Source organism: Tenrec ecaudatus, chromosome 15 (assembly GCF_050624435.1).
Source record: "Tenrec ecaudatus isolate mTenEca1 chromosome 15, mTenEca1.hap1, whole genome shotgun sequence".
In the NCBI taxonomy this organism is placed as follows: domain Eukaryota; kingdom Metazoa; phylum Chordata; class Mammalia; order Afrosoricida; family Tenrecidae; genus Tenrec; species Tenrec ecaudatus.
The window spans coordinates 116,084,063-116,105,722 of record NC_134544.1 but is presented as its reverse complement, the minus strand read 5'-3'; the positions used below and the strand labels follow the sequence as shown (position 1 = coordinate 116,105,722).

Genomic DNA, 21,660 nt, shown 5'->3' with positions numbered 1-21,660 from the left:
AAAAGAAACACTATGTTCCACATTGCTAATGACAATGCTATCAGTTAGGAAAATCTTCCATTACTTTATCAGTAACCAGTAGTTAATTAGATTTTAAATCACCTTCTTAACAGGGTATTATATAATTTTAAAATGATCATTTTGAAGGCAGTGTGGCTACATGAAACATCTAAAGTTAAGGGGATGCTTCAAATCATCAAACACCGCCTGCAAGCGTGTTTAGCGATTCTTAATGGAAATTCAAGTCCGGGGGTACTGGGCAGGGTGGGGTGGGGTATGTCTGTCTTGGAGAAGATGATTTCACTCCTGTTGGTGGCAAAACCAGGTGGAGCAACACGCCATTGGAAAAAGCGCTTAGCATTACCTATGTAGACTTCCAATGGGAGAGTACACCTGGTATGGATGTTCCTAATTGGGCACTTTGGATCTAGTTTCCACCCAGCGACTTAAACATTCACTCCTTTCTTACCCTACAGGATGATCACAAAACTTCAATCATCTCTTACTTATAGATTCAGTATCAAGGCCCTAAAAAAGCATAATGAATCAACTAAACAATTATTCTTACTGTTGCCAGACTGTAAATACCTGAGAAAAGCATACCTAAAAAAAATTAAGAGCTTTAAACAGATGGGACATACTTCTTTTTAGAGGAAGTTATAGGTGAAAGAGTGGGTTGGGTGGTTAATTTAAGACACGCTTTTTCAACATCACAAATTTAAACCTGCTATCTATATCACCTTAACAACTGATAGCTATTATGCTTAGGATGAAAGTCAAACTTTTCTTATGAACTAAGTGTCATAAATTCTGATGACCAACTCTTTAAAGTAAATGAGAAAAAGGTTTTAGCTGATTATAGATGTCTCTTATTGTTCCAAACACTATAGTTCAACACAATGTACATCTAGTGGGAACCTAAACCTCACTGCCATCAAGCCAATTCTGACTCATGGAGACCCTTTAGAACAGTACAACTGCCGCTATAGATTTCCAAGACTAACTTTGTATAAGAACAAAAAACCTCATCTGTCTCACACATCTATCTACTGGCAGGTGTGTTTAAATCTTAAATTGTCACCAGCAACTCAGATAGCAACTAAACTGAATTATGTTTAGGTAACATACTTTTAAAAATATATATACTAATTTATAAACAAAATAAATGATAAACAGACTCCAAAGAATTCACTGCTTCACAACTAAATCAGAATTTAACAAAGGAGTGCCAATTTTTTCTATCAATTTATAAATCAGGATCCAGCATCATACAGCATTTGATCAATTTATCTGAAGTAAATTTATTTAGGTATCACACTATCCAAGAATGCCCTATTTCTTCTTTTTTAATGCCCTATTTCTAAAAAAGTTTCATATTGATTCAAGTTGACACTCCAACGTTAAAGTTTATGATTTGATTGTGCCATGGACTGGTGGTGAAACAGACCATCAATTGCTCATATGTAAGTTTAGTTGAAGCTGAAAATTAAAACCAGTCCACAAGAGCCAAAATAGGCCCTTGAGTATATCTAACCTGAATTTCGAGACCAGATTTAACACACTAACAATGACAGAAGACCTGCTGGGTTGTCGGATGACATCAGGAACATCATAAATGAAAAAAACAAAAGCTTATTAAAAAAAACGAGTAAAAATAAAAGATCAGCATGGATGGTCAGAAGGGACTAGAAACTTGTTCTTAATTGAAGAGTAGCACTAAGGCAAATGGAAGAAATGATGAAGTCATGAGCTAGAAAAGTTCAAAGAGCAGTGTGAGGAGATAATGCATTATGGAGAAATACACAGAAACTCAGAAAACAAAAGCACTCTTAATATGTCTTAATCTGAGAAAAAAGAAAGGAAAAGAAAAAAGGCAAGAAAAAAATGCAAGCCTCATGTTGAAACATTCAAAGATTCTATGGGCAAAATACTGAACACAGTAAGTACCAAAAGAAGATGGAAAGAATACACAGTCGCTTTATCAAAAATCACTTCATTTCATGAGGTAGCATGTATTGAAGAACTAATGGTACTAAAGTGATGGGTGACCAATGGAAACATTGCAACACAACCTGCAACAATGGAAGCACCCACTTGTCTATACCAAGAATTTGGAAGGCCAAGCTGACTGAAAGAAATCCATTTTTGGTGGCCATTCCAAAACAGACCACCACCACAGCTATCAAACATAGGTAAAACTTTGCTGAAGATCATCCAACAATGGTTAGGGCAGTACGTACACAGGGAATGGCAAAGATGTTCAAGAAGATTCTTGGCTCACGAAGCAGAAAATATGAGAAAGGTTTGAGTGTTTTACTGACTATGCAAAGGCATTCAACTGGTGGATCATAACAAACTATGGACAACTTTGAGAACAATGTGAATTCCAAAACACTCGATTATCGTTATCATAGATCACAGAACCTAACCATGGGCCAAGAGGCAGTGTATGAAAAGAACAAGGAAATACTGCGTACTGACAGCGGGAAAGGTGTGCATCACCTCACTATGTAGTCAACCTGTATGTGGAGCAGTCTGAGAAGTGGGACTGTATAAAGAAGAAAGTAGCATCGAGATTGAAGGAAGCGTTAGCAGCCTTTCCTATGCATACGACGACATCTTGCTTGAAGAAACGTGAAGAGGATTTGAAGCATTTCTGATGAAGATCAAGGACTGATCAGGCCTTTATATGGATTACAAATTAATATAAAGAAAATCGAAATCTTTACAACTCGTTTGTTAGGCGCCACTGAGTTGGTTCTGACCCACAGAACACTGCCCGGTCCTTGTGTCACCCGCACAATTTTCCCTGTGCTTGAGCCCATGAGCACAGCCATAGTCTCAGTCTCCTCGAGAGCCTTCCTCTTTCGCTGGCCCTCTACTTTACCAAACTTGGTGTCTCTACGGAATCTTTGACCAACTGCCTCCTTTGCCAGAATAGAACTAGATGGTGTGCCCAGCTACCATTACTGACCATTTTGATCAAAGATTCTAAAGAAGAATTCTATTTAAAAATAGAAACTGAAGAACGGAAATTAAAATGCTGACAGACTGCAGATTTTCTGAAATCATGAGGGTGGAACCTTTGAAATGCCTACTTTGATATAACCTTAAATCAAAATTATCCATTGAAGCCATCTTAAAACAATGTTTGGTGCCACAGAGTTGACTCTGACCCACAGCGACGTTATTCACAACAGAATGAAACCCTACAAGGTCCCAATTTATCCTCCCAATTGTTCTTATGCCTGAGCTCACTGATGCAGACACTGTTGTCAATCCATCTAACTGAGGGCATTCCTCTTTTCTACTGCCCTTCCACTTGATGTCCTTCGGACTGGTCTCTCCTGAAAATATGACCAAAGTATATAGGGTGAAGTCCTGCCATCTGTGCCTCTAAGGAGAACTCTGACCTTACATCTTCTAATACATATCAATTTGTCCTTTTAGCAGTACATGGCAATTTCAACATTTTTCTCCAGCTCCAAAATTCAAATGCATTCAAATTAATGTCTTCTTTATTCAATATTCAACTTCCACATACATATGATGCAATGGCTGTGGTCAGGCAGACCTTAGTCCTCAAAGTAACATCCTTGGTTTTCAAATACTCTGAAGGAGTTCCTGTGAACCACATTTACCTAATGCAATTATGTCCTTTTATCTCCTTGCTGTTGTTTCCATGAGTATCAAGTGTGGGTCCAATCCCTGACAACTTCAACTTTTTCTCCATTTATTGTGATGTTACCAATTGGTCCAGTTGTGAAGATTTTGGGTTTCCTTACATCAAGCTGTAACACATACTAAAGCCTACAATCCTTGATTTTCATCAGCAAGTGCTTCAAGTCCTCATATTCAGCAAGCAAGGCTGTGTCACCTGCATACTGTAGGTTAATAAACCTTCCAATCTTAATGTCACATTCTTAATATAAAACAACTTTTCTGATATGCTCAGCATACATATATGGTGAGAGGATACAACCCTGATGCACACCTTTCATGAGTTTAAACCACACAGTATTCATTCCCTTGTTCTTTTCTCACAACAGCTTCTTGATCCATGTACAAGTTCCAAGTGAGCACAATGAAGTGTGGTGGAATTCTCATTCTCTTCAGGTTACCCATGGTTTATTAATGTTCAACACAGATTAATGCTTTGGCACAGTCAATGAAACACAAGCAGGCATATCTTTTGAGGTACTCTCTTTGAGCCAAGATCTGTCTGACATCAGCAATGACATACTCTGTTCCACGTCCTTGTGTGAAGCTGATCTCAACTTCTGGCACTTATTGTCCATGAACGGCTCCAATTGTTGTTGCATGCTCTTAAGCAAACTTTTACTCATGTGGAATACCAATGACATTGTTCTACTGTTTGAGGACTCTGTTAAGTTACCTTTTGGGGAATAGGTACAAATATGTATTTCTTCCAGTCAGTTGGTCAAGTAGCCAACTTCCAAATATCTTGGCATAGACAAGTGCTTCTTCAAACATTTCAATGGATATTTCATTGATTCCTGGACTGTGCTTTTGGCTAATGCATTCTGTGGTTTGAACTTCTTCCTCCAGCACCAATGGTTCTTGCTCATACGAGGGGGTACCCTCCAAAAAAGACTTTTCCCCCTAAAGTTATATATTAGATTTTTTTTACAAAGCAAAACCTCATCACCTTCAAAGTACTCTCTATTACACTTAAATACATTTGTTATATCCATAACAAATGCGATTCCATAATAAGTTAACAAAGATCTGTCTTGATCATTAGGCTCTTTTAAGAACCACCTGTGATGGTAAGGGAAAAATAATTGCCACTAGAGGTCCGGTGTTTAAAAATGTCTTTTCAATCAATAGATTGCTGCAGACAAGCTCCCTTGGGAACACATTTGTCTTACTCTCATTAGGGTGCTTAAAAAAAAAGTTTTACTCAAAAGAGTGGCTTTCCAGGGGGCAATTAAATTCAAGGCAGAGAATTCAGCTCAGAAGATAGTGGCAAACTGTTTTTGGAGATTTCAAAGGGATGACATCTTGGTAACTTTTCTGGAAAGACACAGGACAATCACTAGTGGAGAAGTTTCTAAGAAAACAGCAATGATGCGGGGGGGGGGGGAGGCCTGGAAAACTGCTGAGGATCTCCTCCCCCCACCCTCTGGCACTACGAGAATGCACCTGCTCATTCTTTGAAGGTATTAAGAGCTGCCCTGGGAGAATCATATAGATAAATCTTACCCCACTCATCCTACCACCCACCTTGATTGCGACTCTTAAGACTTTTTCAAAGAATAGTTGAAAGGAATATGATTTAAATTCCTTGAGGATGTTAAAACTGCCATTAAAAAAATACTGCCATTTTGACATGGTGTATATGGAAAAGCACAGCATAGAATTCTTTGGGGAAGAGTCAGAGAGATGGATAAAGGGAATTCAGAAGTACATAGATGTAGATCAGCGGTTCTTAACCTGTGGGTTGTGACCCCTTGGGGGGGGGGTGGTTGTCAAACGACCCTTTCACAGGGGCCATAACAGTAGCAAAATCACAGTTAAGAAGTAGCAATGAAAATAATTATGGTTGGGTGTGTGTGTCACCATAACATGAGGAACTATATTAAAGGGTCGTAGCATTAGGAAGGTTGAGAACCACTGATCTAGATGGATGATATATCAAGAAACATTAACTTCATGGTCTGATAGCATTATAAGAAAAAAATAAAATTAATGACTGACAAGGGATTCATTACTAAAATCTATAAAAATTCCCCAGGGATGTCATATGAGGAAATGCTCATGATCACTAACAATCTAGAAGATGCATATCAAAACGAGATACCACCTCACACCCCACAATGACAGAATGATAGCCCAATTCAAAAAGTAGAAAACAAAAATGCTGGAAAGGATTTGGAGATTGGAATTCTTCTATACTGTTGGTAGGTTTGTAAACACATGCCTACAACAGCAGGAAGAGAAATTCTGTAGAGCCCAGAAACACCTCTGTTGGGCACATACCCCAATGACATAAGACATGGACATATGTTCTCCCATATTCACTGCAACACAACTTACAACAGCAAACAGCTGGAAACAGCCTAAATGCCCATTAGAAGAAAAGATAAACTGGTACAAATACACAACAGAATACTATTCATTCCTTAAAAAGTGATGAAACCAGAAAACAATTTATGATATGGATGAACCTGGGAACCATTATGCTGAAAGATATTAATCAATCACAAAAGGGAAAACATTTGACTCCACTACTATAAGGATACACACTAAGATGAAGGCAGATGTCTATTCTGAGGACATGTACTCTTCTAATCTAGTCTCCTAAGTAACGAGGTAGTGAGCTTGCCTGGCGCCCATCACTCGCTTTATTTGTACATCTTAAAAACCACTTTGACAGGGGGGCCTCTGTCAACTGGGGTCAGTTTCTCAAGATGGGGAAAGAGGGAGAAGATCAATCAGTTGCGACCATACTCCAAGTCAACAGACAAGCATACAAACGTGGAAAGCGAGCCTTACTGGAAATTCAACTTCAGCTTTGTGTGGGAGTGGGTGGGCTGGGGGCGGGGGGCACAGAACGGGAACTATCTGACTCAGAGAAGGCAATTACACTTCTGTTGGTGGGCAAACCAGGTGGAACAACCTGCCAATGGGGAGGAAAAAAAAAAAACGCTCAACAAACAAACAAGCCCTCCTCTGTGTCCCCCTGCTGCCCCCCCCGCAAAAAAAACCCAGAATTTTTTCCAAAGCGATGTATTTAAATTAACAAAACAACCATTATCATCTTCAAATTAGTCTCCATTACACTTAATACGTTTGTCAAATCTGTGATTCCATCCTTGGAAACATTTTTTCACACTCATCCGGATGGCTGACATCCTTCTCTTTTTTTCTTCACCACTTCTACATCATCAAATTACTATCCTTTCATGTCTCTCCTCTTCATTTGCGGAAACCAAAAAGTTGCAAGGAGAGAGGTCAGGCTATTTTTTGTCCAAAACTAGTGCATTGAGATGGCTGCGTGGGCAGGTGCATTGTCATGGTGGCAAAACTAGCCCCGGCATGCCACCAATCAGGCTTTTTTTAATCATACACTGTCACACAATCTTTTCAGACCCTCTAAATAGAAAGCTTGATTAAGTCTGACCCGTTGGAACAAATTCCAAATGCACGAGTGGACATTTTTGTCCGTTCGAGACGTTAATGGAGATCCACAACGAGGCCTGTCATCAACTGACATTTCACCTTTTTGGAAAGGAGAAAACCACCCTCACTTTTTTCCCACAGCGCTGTCCTTGTAAGCTGTGTTCGACATCGAAAGTTTCTCTGGCATTTTTCCCAAGCAGGAAACAAAACTCAGTCTCATGATGTTCTCTTAAAATGGCCATCACAAAAAATGAGGTCTGAGGGAAACTGCTTTTATGAGAAAAATCCACTGTGACCAGAAAGAACCTTCCCAGGTGAAGCCACTGGGTACACTAACTCAGAGTGAGTTGCTCGATGCTTGCCTAGCAAGAAAAAAATGTATACTACGAAAAATGGGAGTGGGAAGAGGAGGTACCTCCTAGTACAATGACCCCCCTCAAAGGTAGAATCTCCCAGGTGTTATGTTTCTAACCAAACACTTTGACCTAGTCTCTAGGTGAACCAGGCCAAATGTTATAGACAACTGGAACCACAGACTCTATCCTTTCAAGGCACAAGACACCCTTCATAGGCCACACCAGAGGGATCTGATTTGGAAAACACCACTAAGTAAATTGGACTTTACCTTAAACTCACTTTAACAAATTTAAGGAAGTGACATTCTTTCTTGGACTTAAGATAAAGATTCTAGTATGAAAGAACCAGAGGACTGAAGTTTCAAGGTTACAGAACTGGTAGTCATTGAACTGTGGTTTAGCTCTCTTGATTTGAGGATTCCCAATGAATGGTAGCCTGGGACTACAATATACCATATATACTCGTGTATAAGCTGAGTTTTTCAGCACAAAAAAAGTGCTGAAAAACGGGTTTGGCTTATACACGGGTCAGTGGTACCCCAGCGAGGTGTAACATCTCGCGGGTGATTGCCGTTCCTCCACTGTTCAATCAAAACCCCGGTGACACTGCAGGGCTTTGAATGTTTGTTTACTCACATCACTCCATGATGTGGACGGCTCCAATTCGTAGAAGCACCCGTAGTGGCAGCTGAACTGGTAAGGGTGTGTCTGTGGCTGCACTCCATCTCTCCCCTCTGGGTTAATTCACATCCTGAATTTCCCACCCTAGGCTTATACTCGAGTCAATCAGTTTTTCTGGTTTCCCAGGTAATAATCAGGCACCTCGGTCTATACTTGGGTCGGCTTATATTCAAGTATATGCGGTACGTATTCTTTTTTATTGTCTTTATTTTTTTATGGCATGTGTTAAGAGTCTGGCAGACATGGTTCTGCCTTGGTGAATGAGTGTTACTGAAAGTTTTGTTCTATTCCCAACCCTCAATGTTTGTGTAAATAGCGTCTAGCCAACTAAAATTCTAATCTGTAGAAGCCAACAATTCATGTATAGTGATCTGAATAGCCAGCCTATGCATGTATTATTTTCTTTTCTCAACAGTGTTTTAAATTTGATACCAATGGCTCATTTAATCACACTATCAATAGAATTAACTTATGCCCCACGGGATGTTCTCTTTTAAAAATGATAATGAAGCCTCTAGGGTGCACCAGACACATATAATAAACCATAGTCAAATGAGTGGCTTTTGACCTTATAGTATAATCGCAGCCCTAACCTAAGAACAATTAGTTCTTGTCATACAAGCCTATGAAGAGATCACTGGAGATACAGGTGCTACAGCAAAATGTAGAGAAATCGGACAGTCCTGGCTCTCAGAAGGAATAGTGCTTGGGATCTTAAAGGCTTATCTTAAAACAAGCAGCCATCTAAATGAAGTATCAACTAAGTTCATAGGGAGTTGCATACCAGCCTGTGTGAACAAAGGATTGTTTAAAAAAAAAAAATCCAAATTCAAAGGAGTGAATGGTATCAAAAAGTGACAGAGGAATCCCAAAATCCATTTTTACTGCCCCCATGTGGATAGGACCTCTGGGTGAATCCTCTGACGATAGGAGGAAATAAATAGCCTTGTTAGCTGAGAGAGCACTGTGATGTCAGTTCTAGCAAATGTAGGGAAGTCAATATGCAACACCTTATTATTTTAATTTTGAACAATTCTAAAGTTGTTTCAAGTTTTTAGTATTTTCTGTTCTTTTTAATGAGGCTTTTTCCTGCGCTCTATAATTATTTTTTTTGCTTCATATTTTTTATTTTCTGCAGAACAGGTAAACTACATACAGGAATTAGATCAGTAATGTCCTAGAGGCATGGCATAAGAGAATGGAGGGAGCTAACAAAAATTAGTACAATAAAGAAGAAAATGTTTTTAAGTTGATTGTAGTGATGACTGCAAAAATTCATTTGAAAATGTTAAATCTAAACATAACTATACCTGCAGTAATCCACATTCCAATGTGCTATCTATGGAAAAAACCATTATACACATCCCTAATCAATGGTCTAAGGCAGTGGTTCTCAACCTTCCTAATGCCACCACCCTTTAATACAGTTCCTCATGTTGTGGTGACCCCCACCACCACCATAAAATTATTTTCGTTGCTACTTCACAACTGTCAGAATCAGGTGATCCCTGTGAAAGGGTCGTTTGACCACCAAAGCATTCGCGACCCATAGGTTTTGAGCCGCTGGTCTAAGGGAATTCAATGGAGGCTTAATCCACATGACTGTGGGCTTTCTGCAAACCAGGGGGCTCAGAATTTAAGCTCTGAAACAACTATTATACTTTAGGAAATATTGCCTTATAAAAGTCCTGAAGTAGGGCATTTCAGCCCCATACTTTTTAACATATATTGTAATTAAGGCTACTTCTACAGTTAGACATTGTGTATAGTATAGTCTCAATTTCTGCACATGAACTTACATATATTTGAAATGGTGATGCTGAAACATGTAAGTCTCATTTTATATGAAAAACTTCAAATGTGAAATTCAAACACTTAAAAATAGTTAACAATCATGTTTATCATGAAGGCAACAACTCTTCAGCTGATTCAGAAAAAAACAGTTCATCCTTGCCAGAAAACAGGGTTAGATTTTGCAAGTTTTAAAACAGTCAAGAGCCACAAGAAAATAGTTATCCTAAAATGCATCACAAGGAAAAAGCAAAAACATCAATAATCAGTGTGGTAAAGAAATCAGATGGTGCTTGGCTATCAGGAAATATAGCATCTAGGGTCTTGTCTTAAATCAAGCAGTCACTGAAGTGAGGTGTCAGGCAAGTGAGGTGTCCACATGGTAGGAGCACACCAGCTTGTGTGATCCAATGACTACACATAAGAAAAGCCAAGATTGGGGAGGAAATTGTTTGAGAGCTTAATTGTGAGCACCCTGTTTGTAGATGACAGTGCAAGCCACAAACCCATTTGCAGAGTCCCCATGTGGATTACACCAATGAATGCCCTAGGACCACTGACTAAGGCTGTGAGCAAGTTTGTCTAAGAAGAAAGCACTGGAGAAAGTAGGTTACTGCCATATAGTTAGGTTAAAATTGAACATTTTTATCATTTATTTTCCCTTTTGGCCCATTTTTATTTTGTTCAACCTTCTTTTGTCTTCGGCTTTTTGGATTGAGGTTCTGTGTTTCACTTTGTTGTCATTGTTTGGAGTTTTGAATGATTTTCTTTCTCTGAAATCCAAGATAGGCAATTCAAAGAGATTGTAACTAGACTACTAGTTCTTTAAGGTTATAACAGCTCCAGCAGGTTAGAGGGAAAGCAATGGGGAGCTAGTAATAGTGGGTATAAAAATGTTATAAAATTGTGGGGATGATCACAATGCTTTTTAATAAACTACTGAATTATATGCCAATGAAATTTACAAACTAAAATGATTACTTTTTGAAGATAAGCATCTTTTGTGTTAATGACATGATTTTGTCATTAAATTTCTATCATTATAGAAATGCCTTGGTCTGTGATGACGTGGCCTGGCTTAGGTTGAGTGGCCCTCCCGGTCTTCCTAGCGGGAAGCTAGCCAGTGAGTCTGAGCTAAGAGACGAGAGGGAAGCTAGCCAGCAGGGGGAGATGCTTTCCTAAGCCCGGCCCTCTGAGACCCGCAGGGCTCCAGGTTGGAGTGCTGTGTGCACCCAAGGGGGCTGTTCCTACACCTGTGGTGGGGGGGGGCGAAGCACAGCCCTCCCTCCACCACTGCCTTGTCCCGGGAGCAGTGAGTTTCGCTTTCTGGGAACACGGACACAGGGCAAAGTCTGTGTACACAGAACTTCCGGCCTTTGCCCCAAACTCCTCGGTCTGTGGGGTGAGGGGGTTCCTGAGTAACCCATCTGGGTAAAGGACACGCCAATGAGCTCCGTACACCAGCGTAGATTCTAGAGAGATGCATTTGTTCAACCCAACATTCAATCATAATGATTTAGAAAGTTTTCGAATAAAGGGTGCAGGGAAAATGGGGGGAAATGAAACGCATGAAAAAAACGCCTTCTAATGACAATTGGGGCTGCACTCTAATCTTGGTCAGTAATAAAGTGGTTTGATAGGAATTTTGACACCAAAGTCAATGTCTTGCCTCAGTATTTAGGCTGTGGTCTTGAAATATCAGCTCACACTAAATGAAACCACAAATTCTTACAGGAAATAAATGGCTTATTTGGGAACGTGGTCTAATTTTCTTTTTTTTCCCACCATATTAAATGATAAAAGAGCTATTACTGAAGAGTGATAAGGTTAAAAACAACAACAACAACAACAAAAAACAAACAAACTTAGGAGCCAACTAGAAGAGGATGATTTTATCTGCCAGGGAGCACTAAAAATATCTGGAAACACTTTGGTCGTTATAGCTATGTTGCATGCATGTGAAAGAGGGGGCAGTTGGCACATGGGAGTATTAAAGGCATCTTATTGCTAGAGGTCTTGGGATGTTATTAAATATCCTCCTATGCACGGGGAGGTTCTCTGTAACAAACAATTCTTTGACTCAAAATGTATTAGTGAAAAAGAAACCAAAATATACAACTATTACTGAGTTGCTACGGACTTCTAGTGACCCTGCAGACAGGGTAGAACAGCCCCAGGCGTTTGCAAGACTGTGACTGTTCCAGTCTTTCTGCCTAGGAACAGCTGATGGTTTCAAATTGCTGCTCTTGTGGCTAGCAGCCTAACGTGCAACCACTATACCACCAAGGCTCCCCGACTTGGGTCAGCAAAAAATAAGAGAAGCCATGGAACGCGCTGAGAGAAGTCCAAGAGATCAAGGCAACGGGGGCAAATACTGTCATCACACAGTTCTGCAACAGCGGCCACCATAGACTCATGAGCTGACCTCTCTGCCTTCAATAATTGTCCTAGCAGATCCCCTTGTAAGCCAGTCGTGGTGTTCTTTTTGTTCCAAAAGCACTCTAACAAGACTAAGAGAATTGTACTACTAAGAATTTATCTGCAGCCACCCACTGATCTTAGACCCATGTTTTTAAGTATGCTTTGTTTGGAATAAGACAGTGCATGTATGAACCAGAAGCTTAGTAGCAACAGTTTTTGTTCTTTGTAAAATTTACCCTTGTTATGTGAGTTGGAGCATAGTAGGGTCTAAATGAAACAAGACAAACAGTAAGTTAACAAATGTTAAAGCTAGTGATAAGTTCACAGGAATTCATTCCTGCTTACTTTTCTACATACATGAGAGTTCCCAAAACTGAATGCCTAAAAACAGACAAACCAACATTACCTTTAGATGTTCCTTAAAACCGGGACAGGAATTATTCCATGGGTCCAAAAAGTTTAATTAGAAGTACGCATTCTGTGGCTATAACATCCACACTCAACAAAAGATATTATCTAATATTATCTAAAGAAGTCTTTAGATTACCAATAATACCAGCTCTGAAAAGTTTTCAGTTCCAAACTATGTTCCTTTATGTAGGAATTTGGGGGACTCCATTTAAAGCACTGTAAGAAGCCCTAAAAGCGCTTTTATGGGCAAGTCTGGGCTGTCTCTTATGAAGAAAATTAAAAGAAGTTCCTAAGAGCCAAGATATAACCTTGAGTCTACCCCCCACCCAAATTGTGAGAGCATCTCAAGAACAGATTTGAGGCAAAGAACACTAATGAGAGAAGACATGATGAGCTGTGGGAGGACATAAAGACCACCATTAATGAAGAAAGCAAAAGGTCATTAAAAAGATAGAAAGAAAACTATCAAAAGACTCTGAAACTTGCTCTTAATTTTAAGTAGCTAAAGCAAATGGAAGAATAAAATTAAAGAGCTAAAAAGAAAATTTCAAAGGGCAGTTTGAAAAGACAAAGTCCAATTATTATAATGAAACGAGTAACGACAGGGATATAGGTCTATGAAAATATATTGATAGGTTAAGTATCAAGGCAGCAGACACACAATGGACCTCTACTCAAGGACTTACTCAATGCAAGAAAACTTTGTTCTAATAACCTGGCATTCTGTGATGCTCACCTTCCAGACATGATCGCCAAAGACAAAATGGGTGCACAAGCCAATGTGGTGAAGAAAGTTGATGGTGCCCGGTTATTCCAAGATATAGTGTCTGAGTCTTAAAGGCTTGAAGTAAAACAAGTGGCCATCTAGCAGAGTAGCAACAAAGCCCACATGGAAAAAGCACACTAATCCCTGTGATCACAAGTTGTTGATGGGATCAGGTATCAGAAGACCCAAAACAACCATTTTGATGTGAACAAAGGGGCTCAGAATGGAGACCAAAAGTCCATCTGTAGACAACTGGACCATCCCCTCAAAGAAGGCTCATAAAGAAGGGACCAGCAAGCCAGGGTACAGTACGACACCCATGAAACACACAACATTCTTCTAGTTCTTTAATGCTTCCTCCCCCGTACTATCATGACCCAAGTTCTATCTTACAAATCTGGCCAGACCAGAGCATGTACACTAGTACAGATAAGAGTTCTCAATATCCAGGACAGATAAACCCCTTAGGATAAGGTGACCAGACGTTCCGTTTTTGAACAATTTTCCCGTGTCCCGATATTCGGAAAGAATGCACGACAAGCTAGGGTATGCAGTTTTCGGCTGCCATGGGCTATTTCACCAGGATATGAGTTTTATCAATGGTGTCCCACTGGTGTCCCTTTACCAATGTTAAAATCTGGTCACCTTACACCAATATTGAGAGTAGCAAAACTATGAGGCTAGGGGGAAGGTGAGGGGAGAAAGGGGAACCGATCACAATGATTGACATTCAACACCCTCCCTCCATTGGCGATGGACAACAGAAACATGGGTGAAGGGAGACAGCGGATGGTATTAAGATAGGAAAATAAATTATCATGGGTTTACGAGGGTGGGGGAGGGAAGGGAAAAGAGGAACTGATACCAAGTACCAAGAAAATGATGATGGCAACATATGTACAAATGTGCTTGATACAATTGACCTATGGATTGTTATAAGAGCCCTCAATAAAATGATTTTTTTAAATGTACAAAGGCCTAGAGTTAGAAAACCAAAAAAGAAAAAACATGTTCAGCGTATCTAAAACTGAAAAAATTCAAGCCCCAAACTAGAATCTGAAACGATTCTATGGACAAAATATTGAATGACAAAGGAACATGAAAAGATGGAGAGAATACAGTCACAGTACCAAAAAGAAAGTCACCATCCCACCATCTTAGGAGGTAGTATGATGAGCAAGAACCAATGGCGCTGAAGGAAGGAGTGAAGCTGCAATGAAGGCATTTGCCAAAAACAAGGTTACCAGGAACTGATGGAATACCAATTAATATGTTTCAATAGCAGATGAAGAACTGGAAGCACTTATTTGTCCAGGACAGGAAATTTGGATGACGGCCACCTGACTGGAAGAGATCCAAATTTGTGCTCATTCCAAAGAAAAGTGACCCAACAGAATGCTTGAATTATAGAATATCCTTGATGTCACATGTAAGGAAACTTTTTCTGAAGATCACTCAACAATAGTTGCAGCAATACATTGACAGGTGCTACCAGAGATTCAAGCCACATTCAGAAGAGGACATGGAACAAGAGATAACAATGCTGATGTGAGATGGATCCTGGCTCAAAGCAGAAAATTCCAGAAAGATGTTTACTTTTGTTTTACTGAATATGTCAAAGCACTGAATTGTGTGGCTCATAATACACTATGGATAACCTTAAGAATGGGAATTCCAGAACGCTTCATTGTACACATGAGGAACTTGTATATGCATCTAGAGGCAGTTGTGTGAAAAGAACAAGGCAATACTGCATGGTTTAAACTCATGAAAGGTATGCAACAGGGTGGTATCCTCTTGGGATACTTAATCTGCATGCTGAGCAAATCATCAGAGAAGCTGAATTATATGAGGAAGAGTGTGGCATCGTGTTTGGAGGATGGCTTATTTACCTGCAATATGCATGTGACACAATCTTGCTTACCGAAAGTGAGGAGGACTTGAAGCACTTGCTGATGAAGAGCAAGGATTTTAGCCTTCAGAATGGATTACAACTCAATTTAAGGAAGACCCAAAGCCTCGAAACTGGACCAAAAGGTAACTTTATGACAAATGGAAAAAAAGCTCAAACTGTGATGGAGTTTGGGTCCACGATCAATGTCCAGGAAAACAACAGTCACAAGATCACAGGATGATCTGCTTTAGGTAAATCTGCTGCACAAGACCTATTCAGAGAACTGTAAAGTACGGATGTTACTTTGAGGACTACAGTGTGTCTGACCCAAGCCATGGAGAATACATCGCACCATATGCGTACGGAAGTTGGACAATGAGTAAGGAAGACTGAAAAACTGATGTATCTGAATTGTAGTGCTGGAGAAAAATAATGAAAGCAACACGGCCTATCAAAGACAAACTGTCTTAGAAGAAACATGGCCAGGGTGTTTTTTAGAGAAGGATGGCAAGACGTTGTGTTACATGCATACTCTGGACTTGTTTTCAGGTAAAAACCAGTCCGTATAAAAGGGCATCATACTTAGTAAAATAGAGGGGCAGTGAAAAAAAAGGAAAGCCCTCAATGAGAAGGTTTGACAGTGTCTGCAACAATGGGCGTAGGCATGGAAATGACTGTGAGGATGGCACAGGATAGGGCGGTGTTTCACTCTGTCGGGCATATGGTCACTATGGGCTGGAACTGACTCCATGGCAATTAACCACAATACTGTATGTACATATGAGGGGTATCCCCTCCCCCCGCCAAATCTGGAATTTTTCCAAAGTTATGTATTTCAATTTTTTTTTTACAAAACAACCTATCACCTTCAAAGTACTCCACAATACACTTAATATATCTATCAAATCTGCGATTCCATTGTTGGAAACATTTTTTCAAACTCATCTATTTGGATGGCTGACAGAACCAGAACCTCCCTTGTTGTTTCTTCACCTTTCTCTATTGTCTAATCGCTGCCCTTTCATGTCCCTCTTCATTTGCAGACGCAAAGAAGAAATCGCACGAAGGAAGGTCAGGTGAGTAAGGTGTGTCGGGCAAGAGGCGTGCTATTTTTTGCCCAAACTGGCACACCGAGATGGCTGTATGAGCAGGTGCATTGTCTTGGTGGCAAAACCAGTCCCCATCTGCCACAAATCCGGCTCTTTATGATGCACACCGCTAAGCAATCTTTTCAGAACCTCTAAACAGAAAGCTTGAATAACAGTCTGACCTGTTATAACAAACTCCAAATAAACTAACCGGCTCACATAAAAAACAACAACAACAAATGAGCATTGTCTTGATCTTTGACTTCACTAGATGAGCTTTTTGGACTGAGGTGACAATGGCGTCTTCCACTCGCTTGATTGATGTTTACTTCCAGTGTGTGTCCTAAGAATAGCACATCTCATCACCAGTAATGACCTGGGGAAAGAAATGTCTGGGTCGCTTTGGAGATATTCTTTCAAAGCATGTTTCCACACAACGCTTTTTTTCCTGGTCAGTCCGAACCTGCAGCACAAATTTCGCAGTGACCTTTCTCATTTCCAAATCTTTTGTTGAAATTCACTGAACTGAGCTCCAAGATAGTTCAGATAGCTTCCCCATCTCTTTAATGGTCCGGTCTTCGAGCACAAGTGCACAAAGTATGTAGATATTTTCGTCCATTTGGGAAGTTGATGGACATCCAGAACGAAATTTGTCATCAATCAACATTTCACCTTTTTTGAAACGAGAAAATAGCCATACACTTAAGTTTCCCCCAGTGTTTATCATCCTAAGAGTTTCTGCGGTATTTTTCCCAAGCAGAAGACAAAATTTCAAAGCCACACGCTCTTCTCTTAAATCAGCCATCACAAGAAAACAAGGTTGGCACAAACCTGCTTTCACGAAAAAATTCACTGTAACCAGAGAGAACATTACCAGGTGACACCACTGGGTGAACTAACTCAGAATAAGTTGCTGGATACTTGCCTAGTGGGAAAAATGTGTACTATGAACGCTCCAGCTAGCAGAAGTTTTCCCGTTTTTTGGTTTGTGTGTGTGTCGCCCCTCGTATGCATATACCATGGGACTTAAAAAATGAAATTAAAATATAGCGAAATTCATCTAGTTTACATTAAGAAGTAACTTCTTCAAGCTCCCTCCTATGTATCAAAACCAAGAATCTTTTACGTGGTTAGCAGTAAAAATTCCACAGAATTAAAAGATTCTTTCTTCAATATACAGTGTTTCTTCTTGGATAAACAAAATGCTATAAATGAGTAGAATAAGATATTAAACTTCAGTTCAACACCGAGTCCTGTAAAGTGAAAACAGCCATATTACACATCTTCTAAAGCCAAACACCGAACCCAAACTAATTTGAAACGGATCTAGAATGAACAGCTCCTATTTTCCTTATGATGGTACACTCCTACTTACCAGCTTGTCATTTTCATTGGGCATTTCAAATACACATCTCAATTTAGAATCCATTAATTCATCAGGCTTTGCCTCTTTCCACTAGAAACAAACAGAACTGCATGTGAGACACGGGATTAGTAGCAGCGGTGAGGAAGAGTTCACAGGGCTGGCTCAGTGAAGACTTACTGCTCCACTCTGAGGGGATTACAATATTAATCAGTAATACAAAAAAGAGCGAACAATAGTCTCTTAAAATCACATGAACATTTCTAGAGATTAGAGGACTGTCTGCTTAATAGTGGCATTTTTAAGTCATTTTTGAGAAATTCTATTTCAAAATTAGTTTTCTCTATGAGGGGTAAATAAAAAATATACAATTTAAACATTATTTCCCCAAATAAATTTGGTCCAAACCCTACACTTACCACAGCTTCCATATCTGAAGTGTTTGGTGGAGCAAAAATTGTCTGTACCATAAACTTATGTTTACTCTTCTCATTTGGATCATAGTCAAAAGGCTGCAGCATTACTAAAGAAGAAAGAACACATCATTGTTTTCTCTGTTTATCATTCCTATTTCACAAGGCAGATGTTCAATAAGGGGCTTATGTTAGATAAAGTACTTTTAAATGTACAGTATTTCTTAGAAAATACTAATAAAATTTAAGCGATCCAGAACCCTCAAAGAAAAAGCCATCCATCCTATTGTGAAAAGAGTTGTATGAGCCCCTAATAAAATAATTAAGAAATTAATAAGAAAAAGAAAAGGTCATCCTAAATAGTTTTATGTATTTCTAGAGCTGTAACTGACCTAAAAACGGTTTTTAATCATACAGCTAAATATAACTCTATCTTCTGCCAATTTAGCTTAAAGCTTAAAGATTTAGAGAATACCTTACTCTTATCTAGTTTTCCCCAGGACAGCTGAGATGTATTAAGGTATCATAACTTAACAAATATGAAGCATTCCTCAAAGCCCACCTAAAAACATCGTTGCTATCTAGCGCTGAAGTTTTAGCCATATACCCCCTGAGGGAGGATTCACTGTCATCAATAACTTCAAGGGCTATCTTTTATTGCCTTTGTAGGCAGTCTATATTTCTACACATGCTCATGATGATCCATCCAGGCAGGTTTTCTTTTTCATGTCAAGACCATGCCCTCAGAAATGCTGATCTGGGAGAGGTTCAATTGACATTTCATGTACCCTTACTATTAGGACAGACTTGGAACTGAGAACTACAGCCTGAAAAAATAAGACTAATTGGTCTCTGCACACAACAAACTTGCTCATACTGGTTTCCTATTTCTCAACTTTGTGAGATGATATGGTTATGTCAAAGGAAGGAAGAATGGCTTATAACCGGTTCCAAGCACAGACTTCACAGCAGGAGTGGGACAAATCAAGAATACTTCAACTACAAACAAACACGAAGGATGCACTAAAAATAAAGTTTCCAAGTGCAGGACACCACCAGCATTTACAATAAATGGAAAGCAGAAAGATACACTAGGCAATAAAGGAAATATTGTTGATTTTTGAGTAAAAGAATTGTATATGACACACAGGAAGCTAGAGATCTGAATGACATCAAGCAAAAATATGGCACAGTGTCTCAAAGACAAAATAAGGGCAAACATTGTGGTACAATATTTTAACCAATGAGAATTACTTATAAACTGACCAGAAGGATTTAAGATGAAATTTTTTTCTGTCACGTCGCTTGCTTATGGGAGGGCAACAGAACACTATTAAGAGCCAAGTGAGAATAAAGATTCATTTCTTTTTCTCCACATTAAATCCTATTAGTTAACAACTAAACTAAACAAAATCATGAAATGCCAGAACAGAAACTAAGAACAGGATTTGCTACCTGAAACCGTTACAGATGACCCGGGGTCAATAATCCCGCTGTTGGGCCTCACACAGTACCGACGAGGAGCTGTAGTCTTCACTTTAAAACACACTTTTCTATCCGATGGATTTCTCAATTTAAGATTTGTAGTGACTACATCTGTGAAGGGCCCTGTAAAAATTTTAAAAACAAAAAGAAATTAAAAATTGTATCCACACCTTTTCAATTAGAATCCATATCTGAATCTACATATCATAGATACTCAAATATAAACCGACCGAGTATCAGCCGAGGCACCTAATTTTACCACAAAAACGGCATTACAAGTTTGAGGAAAAACTCACCTTAAAAACGTATATACAGTAACCCCAATTTTATTTAAGTATGAATTTAAATACATATCTATAAATATGCTTTTATCCTTAAAAATAAGCTGTTTTTTCTTCCTTACATGCCACTTTTCACAAAATATATACAGTAAACATATATTGTTTCTTAACTAAAAAAAGGTCTTAAAAAAAGTTCTATCTAATTACTGGATATATATCAGGATTTTCCAGTGGTCTACAACCAGCCTAATTTCATTTTACTAAAGAACCCCGCCCCACACAAAAATGAACTCACAAGTCATCAAGCAAGTTCTCTCTCTTTTTTAAGAAGGCAAAGTTATAATAATTTTACTTTTGGATAAAAAAGGGCTTATAATTAGATTTCACAGATTCATTTGTACCACAAAATTAGTATCTGTTAATTAGGAGATAAAATGTAAGCTAAAAACATGCAACAATGGAAAACAAAATCATACACACAATTTTGTTACTAGGATTACAATTTATAAATAAATGCCTGAGTCTATTCCAGAAAAACATGGTTAAACACATCTCTGCAGTAAGTGGATGGCTTCAGATAAGTTTTTTCAGTAATATCCTTGTTTTAGTCTCTCGATTAAAAACAAAACAAAAACTTAAGTTCAATAAAACAGTTTCTGAGGGGATGTTAGATCACATAAGTTCACTGCAGAGAGGTCAACTCAGAAGATTATAGCAATTGTTCTGGGACTCTTGGTTAATCCTGGTAAAATTTCTCCAAAAACCCCACAAGACAATTATTGGAGATTATGAAATAATTTTGAGACAAATTAAAACTGCCCTAACGGGGGTGGGAAATGTTGAACCAATAAATTTTTTTCTTATCATAACAATGCTTTCTTTGAAGATAGGCAAGTAAAGGTTGCCCTCGAATTTTGTTGGGAAACTGCCTCAAACACCCTACAAATTTTGTTCACTTTCCAAAACTCACAGAGCATTGGAAAGGAACTTAATCTGAGTCCCTTGAGGATGCCAAAACTGCAGTTTTGATATGGTATGTAGAGGAGAGTGTGAAATTCTTAGGGGAAAGGTCACAGATGGACCCTGCCTTCAGAAGAATATAGACCTAGAGGATGTACTGAGAAGCAATGGCATCATACTTTGCTAGTTACGAAAGATTTCTATTATCTTATAGTAATGTTTGCAAAAGCAATTTTAAACAATCTATACACAAGCAATTCATTTTCAGGTTTTTTTTAAGTTGGAAGGTTAAAACCACAGACAATCATGATAAATGCAACTTTCAAATATCTTTTCTTAAAAAGGCTAATCATGTCTTTTAAGATGTTAAAAATTGATCTATCATGGAAACTAGATTAAGAAGTCTCCAACCACCTGCTATTAGGTGGTGTGGAGTTAATGTCAACTCACAGCAACCCTATACAACAGAAAGAAATGCTGCCCAATTGCACACCATTCGTAACTGCTGTTATGCTTCAATTCATTGTTACAGCCACCATCAATTATTCCAGAGGTTTCTTTCCCATTTTTTGAGTACTGAAAAATTATCTGAGACAAAACCTTG

General features: G+C 38.9%; 1 protein-coding gene across 2 annotated transcripts in view; it reads right to left on the bottom strand.

Annotated features, from left to right (window-relative positions):
• The window catches only part of VAPA (VAMP associated protein A), a 68,867-nt gene that overhangs the window by 17,607 nt on the left and 29,600 nt on the right, over positions 1-21,660 (bottom strand). For both annotated transcript variants that reach the window (XM_075533158.1, XM_075533159.1), the window contains exons 2-4: positions 19,786-19,938; positions 18,337-18,440; positions 17,930-18,010 (exon numbers count right to left, since the gene is read on the bottom strand). In XM_075533158.1, coding sequence (XP_075389273.1) covers positions 17,930-18,010; positions 18,337-18,440; positions 19,786-19,938 — 338 coding nt within the window. The remainder of the gene's footprint in view (positions 1-17,929; positions 18,011-18,336; positions 18,441-19,785; positions 19,939-21,660) is intronic.